Source organism: Vigna unguiculata, chromosome 10 (genome assembly GCF_004118075.2).
Source record: "Vigna unguiculata cultivar IT97K-499-35 chromosome 10, ASM411807v1, whole genome shotgun sequence".
Lineage (NCBI taxonomy): Eukaryota > Viridiplantae > Streptophyta > Magnoliopsida > Fabales > Fabaceae > Vigna > Vigna unguiculata.
The window spans coordinates 30,396,543-30,403,504 of record NC_040288.1 but is presented as its reverse complement, the minus strand read 5'-3'; the positions used below and the strand labels follow the sequence as shown (position 1 = coordinate 30,403,504).

At 35.0% G+C, this 6,962-nt stretch overlaps 1 protein-coding gene across 3 annotated transcripts; it reads left to right on the top strand.

Moving 5' to 3' along the window:
• The first annotated feature begins 3,348 nt into the window (after positions 1-3,348).
• Positions 3,349-6,374, top strand: LOC114165982 (4-hydroxy-tetrahydrodipicolinate reductase 2, chloroplastic-like). 3 transcript variants are annotated; one of them, XM_028050628.1, is made up of 9 exons: positions 3,349-3,602; positions 3,735-4,020; positions 4,224-4,461; positions 4,908-5,041; positions 5,207-5,281; positions 5,444-5,545; positions 5,646-5,755; positions 5,864-5,951; positions 6,099-6,374. In XM_028050628.1, exons 2-9 carry the CDS (start codon positions 3,802-3,804, stop codon positions 6,165-6,167), a joined length of 1,035 nt encoding a protein of 344 aa, XP_027906429.1. In that variant the 5' UTR covers positions 3,349-3,602; positions 3,735-3,801; the 3' UTR covers positions 6,168-6,374. The 3 variants fall into 3 exon arrangements, with proteins under 3 accessions (XP_027906429.1, XP_027906428.1, XP_027906430.1); XM_028050627.1 differs by having other exon boundaries at positions 3,493-3,602; positions 3,689-4,020; XM_028050629.1 differs by having other exon boundaries at positions 3,506-3,602; positions 3,744-4,020.
• Positions 6,375-6,962: the final 588 nt, after the last annotated feature.

Sequence of the window (6,962 nt, the reverse complement as noted above, 5' to 3'; positions counted from 1 at the left end):
CACATGCACATGGAAGACCATAAGTTTGTCGGAGAATGCAGCCACAACGACTAGTATTGAATCCAATTTTCTTAACTATTTCTAACTCTAGACTAAGGAGTTCTAAGGCAAATCTAGAAACATATATCACTAATCTTCTATAACTCAATGCCTTGTAAGAGTCACTCATCAGATTAAGACTTCTTTCAAAAGACACCTTTATTTCGTTATGTTGCAAGATAATAACATTGTGAATTTCATCTCAACACGAACAAAGGTCTCCCATACTACTTCCAAGAGCTTTCTTGAGGCTCCAATGAGCAAACTCAACCTTAGTACAATTTATACATGAAATCATATAAACCATTAATAAAAAAATGAATTAATAAGAAGATGCAAACATACTTGTAAGGAATGCATAACTTTGTTTGTCCACACCTTGACAAAGTATTTCTTGTAAGGAATGATCTACGAGTCATTAACATATTCAAAGAATACATGCCATGACTGACAAACAAGCTCAAGACGATTAACACAATCGTTAAACTTTAACTCATCTTCACAATCCATAACATTCTCCCATGCTTGCAGTACAACATCCCATGCACCAACATAATTCACTAACATTTTGCACTTTGCCTGCACAATTTTTTGAATATGGAAACGACATAGAAGATGATAACACTCAAGGAACATAATGCCAACAACATTCATTAGAGCCAGATCCCTGTCAGTTACAATGACTTGTGGACCACCCTCAGACGTCATAAACAAACCTCTTAGCCTTTCAAGAGCCCAAGTGAAATTATTTTGTTTTTCACTAGATAAAAATGCAAACGCGGCTAAGAAAGTTAGTCCTATTGAGGTCACACCAACAATCTCAAGCAACGACAACCGATATTTGTTGGTTTTGTAAGTACTATCCATTAAGAACACAATATTGAATGAATTTAACAACTTTTCAGCATCAGGATATGTTTAGAACAGATCGCTAACCACATCAGATTCATCAACACATCTACTAAAATGAATATAGTGATCACGTTCCAACATCAACTTTAACTGTTGTAACTCGGTCCTTGAACCTCTTACTGAACGTTTGTACCTATATCTTGCATTATATACTTGCTTCAAAGTTGTCACATTACACTCATCTTTTTCTTTGAGAGTGAGAAGTATATTTGTAGGTTTTACTTGACTTTTAGTCATATCAACAAGCAACGAGTGTTCAATGGACTTCAACCTACCCACATAAGGGTGACCAACTAGAGTAGATGAGACATCATGATTATGGTAACCACATTTTACGTTCAACACCCATCCCTCCCCTTGAGATATGGGTTTGCCTCTCAATCTAAAGGGATAGTCACATTTTCTTGTCCCAGATAAACTCGGTTCTGCATCACATTTGTATTTTCTATATTTTCCACCTTTTTCATAACCTAATAATACATGGGTCTTTCTTCCTAGTTGTCCATTATATTTATCTAATCTTAGAATAATAACAACAAATCCAAGATTAAAAGTAACTCCTCTAACCCACTTAATTAAATCTTCACGTGTTGGGAAGATATCATTAGTTGTAAAGTGAGATGTATAATCTTGTTCGCAGATATCATGAACGAAATCAGAAAAGTCTGACATGAGACTACAATTTACTTGAGAATCCACTTGAGAATCCAAGAAACTCAAATAACTAAAATGATGATATTCCATAATGAGCTATAATAAAAAGAAAATATTTTAATACGTGAAAGATATAAACTCATATCATGTAATCTATATGCTGAAGTGGTAGTGTATCACTTGCATGATAAATGCAATCATGCATATGGGTATGATCCAAATGATAGAACCCGATTAAGGGCAAGCACAGAAGCAAAATATCCAAGCACATAAGCAAAATAACTCACGCACACCACTGCATCTCATTCACGCACACAACACATACTACCTACCTCACAAACTCACGCACACTACTGCACCTCACTCACGCACACAACACACACTACCTCACAAACTCACTGCACCTCACACACACACACACACACACACACTAAAACCACACTATTTTCTGCATACACTATTTTTTGCACACCATTGCTAGTAAAGCCACCATCAACATTTTCATTTGTTGTATCTTGCTTTTGCCTCTATACTTCTTTGCCTCGCCAGTGTTGTGTGACATCCGTAACAAGCAAAAAGAAAAAAAAATACTAAACGGATGTTGAGATACATTTTAGAAAAATGTGAAACGGATGTCAACATCCGTTTCATTAATTTTTTTTTTGTTTTTTAATGAAACGAATGTCGACATCCGTTTCAAAAATTCCTGAAACGGATGTCGACATCCGTTTCGTAAAAAAAACAAAAAAAAAATAACGAAACGGATGTCGATATCCGTTTCATTAATTTTTTTTAATGAAACGGATGTCGACATCCGTTTCGTAAAAAAAAGCAAAAAAAATAACGAAATGGATGTCGACATCCGTTTCACAAATTAATGAAACGGATCTCGACATCCGTAATACAAAAAAACCAAAAAAATATGAAATGGATGTCGATATCCGTTTGTGAAACGGATGTCAACATCCGTAATGATCACAAAATAAAATATCAACTATATCACTCGCAACAGACAACATTCCAACAATCCAGTAATAACAACATGATTAAAGTGGAAAGTGAAAAGAATACTAACCTGCAAGAGAACAACTTTCTAGAGAAAAGCTTTCAAAAGCTTCAACCACGTATGGAATGAGTCTGAAGCAGCTTGATGCAGACCACTGTTACAACCTTTAGAGAGGGAAAGGAGGGACCACCACTAGAGAGAACACGTTCAAATGAAAGAGATAGAAAGCAAATGGACCACTCGAGACAACACAACAAGAAACGGAGAGAAGAAAAAGAGAACGAAAGCAGAAGAAAGAACGAAATAGAAATATTGAGGGTGCAACAATACAGTAATAAAAGCAAGACCAGCCACAATAAATTTTATTTTAATTCTTCAACCACCAAGACATGTAAAATATTTATTAAGATCAAAACAATAATTTTTTGGAGTATATATTTTGGGGTGGAGGGAGAAGTCCCCTTGTTCTGTCCTGTATTCTTTTATGGACCTACGAACTGATTTGATGGATCAAATTAACGTTGTTATCCTTATTATAAACTTTAAATTCACACCTTTTCAATATTTTTTCAATATAATTTATTTAATATTATCATCATGAACACGAACTAATTAATTAAACTTCTAACCCAGTTAATTCAATTACGCGTTTATTATAGTTTTTTTTGTCCAATTAGTTAAAAGTTTAAACCTTGAAATCATAACTAATTTGAGGAGAAGGCTGGTCGGAGTGCAGTGCCATCTTAACTGTACGGTACATACCCCATTCGAGACTGGTTGAGCCGGTAGCTGGTGACCTGAGTGTGTTGTGATGAAATAGAAAGGACACGTGGCATGCGGGAAGTGGAAGGAGCACCGTACGAAAGCATAATAATTGAGCTTTATGAATTTTGACTGACTAGGGTAAAAATCCTATTTCACACTTCTCTCTTCCAGCACGCCGCGCCTCTCACATTCTCTTTCTCAGCATTTCCTCAACTCCATTGTTAAGGTAAAAATAGTTTTTTTTTTTTTTTTTTTTCTTTCAGCATTGATGTTTTGATTTTACTCATCATTCACCTCCCCCAACAATCGCAGACAAATAAGAAAAATTCTGTAAAACCTAATCTGGAACGGTTCTTAGAAAGCGCAGGAAAAAGTGAAAACCCTAAAACCCCAAATTGAGCTCAGGTCCTCACTCTCCGTCTTCAATGGCTACATCTTTCCTGAAAACTACACCCAACGTGTTCCACAAACACCAAAATCCTCTCGCATTCGTCGCCAATAGCGTAAATGCAAGAACAAGTGTCCCCGTTTCGCAGAAGAGGAGATCGCGTTATTTCGCCGCAGTGTCAATGTCAGCCACGCCCGTTGAAACTTCTCTCGTAAAGTCTGCACCTTCGTCCCAAAACACGGGTATTCCAATAATGGTAATTCACTATGAGGACTTATGCAATTTGCATTGCTTTATTAAGTTTCTGATTCTCTAGTTTAAAACAAACGAGATGGGGATATATTTTTAACTTTTTCTTTTTATCTTTTGTAATTGGATGGGGATAAGTTAATCTGAACTGAGGTTAGTTGCAAAACACAGTGCAATTAGCTTACATGCATTTAACTAAATTTTGTTTAGGTTAATGCCTGTACTGGGAAAATGGGAAAGGCCGTGATTAATGCAGCGGAAGCTGCTGGACTACATGTTGTTCCTGTGTCATTTGGGTGTGAAGAGGAGTCTGGACAGACTTTTGAGATAGGTGGAAAGGATTTTTTGGTGCATGGTCCTTCTGACAGGGAGAGTGCTCTTGTATCTGCCCTTGAAAGATATCCAAATTTGATTGTTGTGGACTACACGGTACCTAATGCGGTTAATGGTATGTAATTTATTTGTAATGTAAACTATCTCTGAAGATACTGTATTTACTGAGATGAATCATGTCTTGAGATTCTTGTAACTCACTTCTTTGGGTGAGACAAGGCATTGCTGTTGTAGTATTTATGAAGTAAATTATGAAATCTTACTATCAGCAAAGAAAACATGATGTTTCAACTTCATATATCTTTCATGTTTTTCTTCTGATTTATCTTAAAATGAAACTTGTTTTATGGGTGCACAAATCCACACTTGACAGCTCAAAATATATTATATACACAGCATCTCGGTGACGATTGTACGTTATGGATCTAAATTCCCGGCACGGGACCTCATTTTAATGATATAGACTAAATTAATCTTTTGATTTTATGATCTATGATTGGGAATGTTTTACGAAGATTGTAATAGTATTGGAGCTACTTTTGAATTCATTCTCATATGCAGGCAATGCTGAGCTATACTGTAAGGTTGGGGTGCCCTTCGTGATGGGAACCACCGGTGGAGATCGGGACTTGTTACAGAAGACTGTTGAAGACTCAAAGAATTATGCTGTGATATCCCCGCAAATGGGAAAGCAGGTGTGTGTATATATATTAATTAAATGTATATATATATATATATGTATTATATATATGTATGTGTATGTATATACGTATTATAAGGAGATAACCGTGATCAAACTTCCATGTCTTTAACAGTCCTGTATTTTGTCATCCTTATGTTGCTATATTTTTTCCCTTTAGGTTGTTGCTTTTCTTGCAGCTATGGAAATTATGGCAGAGCAATTTCCTGGAGCCTTCTCAGGGTATTCTTTACAGGTAACTCTTCCATTGACATTTTGGGGTTTGGAAAGGTTTTGTTAGGAACACTTAGATACCCTAGTTCACCATGTTCGAATTCTCTCTGTTCAGCCTAACGATTGTAGGTATTAAAATATTTGATGTAATATTAAAATCTGAAGCAGTCGTGAAAGATTGTAGGTACTGGAGTCCCATCAAGCAAGCAAAGTTGATGCATCTGGAACTGCGAAGGCTGTAATTTCTTGCTTCAACAAACTGGGGGTGTCTTTTGATATGGATCAGGTGTGTTAGATGAAATTGCATGGTTCGTCCCTGTATAGCCATGTATATACTCTTTACTGTTGCTAAACTTTTTCTTCTTTCCTTTGGTGAATATCTTTAGATAAAATTGATCAGGGATCCCAAGCAACAACTTGAAATGGTTGGAGTCCCAGAGGAGCATTTGGCTGGTCATGCATTTCATATGTATCATTTGTCATCACCAGATGACACGTATGGATTAATATTTTCATTTTCTTTTATTATGTGTTTTGACATATTTCTACTTGTCACTAACTACTTATCCTTCTTATATTATGTTCCTTTAAAACATTGTTGCAGGGTTTCTTTTGAATTCCAACATAATGTTTGTGGTAGATCAATATATGCAGAAGGCACTGTGGATGCTGTATTGTTTCTTGCTAAGAAGGTACTTATATTTCCTTATGATTTAACCGTCTTAACCTATGATTGGGAATGCCCTTCATCTGTTAAAACAATTTTAACTACTAACAGTTTTTCTTGCTTTAACCATTCTTTGTATACGATCCTTTATTGGATTACTTCATGTTTGCAGATTGGAGCAAAGGATGAGAAGAGATTGTATAATATGATTGATGTCTTGCGAGAGGGTAATATGCGATGAAATTTTCATTGAATCTGGATCAGGATATCAACTGTAGAACTTACAATAAACAAGATTTGGCATTTTGGTTTTTTGGGCCAAGCAATTTTCTGAGTTCGTTTTTGTTAAGCTTACAAAAGGCTAGTGTATGTATTATTTATGAATCGATGAGAACTGTGTAAAGCGATGCTATGGGATCAATTTCAACATTTTTGTTTCCTTTTATCATTTGTTTTCTTGAACTCGCCGTTCGTTATGGCTACGTATTTACAGTAGCCAGTAGCCAGACGTGACGTGTATTCACTAAAAGCCAAACCTCGTCTAAGTGAAGTGAATATTAGATAAAAGCTTATCTTAAATAAATATAGCCAATTTCTGATATAGTATAATCAACTAAAATTAAATTGGTACACATTGAGTAAATTTGGATTGGTTGAATGGAAAGGAATCATGTTTTACCTAAGAAAAAGGAATAGAAACTGGGAAAAAAATGTTGAATAACCATGCGCCGCATATTTTCGAATTTAATCTAGAGTCTAATAGAAACGAGTTTCTCTATATAAATTAATTGGTAAAATCTATCTAAATATTTTTAAATCTTTATTTTATTCTAATAAAACACGACTTATTTTACGACATTCTTTACTTAAAAAAAAAGCTGAAATTCAGACAACATCGTAATTACCTAATCTACTTTATTTCTTAAAGAAAAACATTTCCTTTGAGAAGATTATAACCTTCAATTATTATTCAATTTACATAAACCAAATAATATATATTTGTTATAAATAAAGCTAATAATAGAAAGAAGTAAGA

Coding starts and splice junctions, on each gene's coding strand:
- LOC114165982 (XM_028050628.1), top strand. CDS start 3,802: ATGGCTACATCTTTCCTGAAAACTACACCCAACGTGTTCCACAAACAC. Junction 5,042..5,206: donor CCCCGCAAATGGGAAAGCAG/GTGTGTGTATAT, acceptor TTTTCCCTTTAG/GTTGTTGCTTTTCTTGCAGC. Junction 5,756..5,863: donor TTGTCATCACCAGATGACAC/GTATGGATTAAT, acceptor ACATTGTTGCAG/GGTTTCTTTTGAATTCCAAC.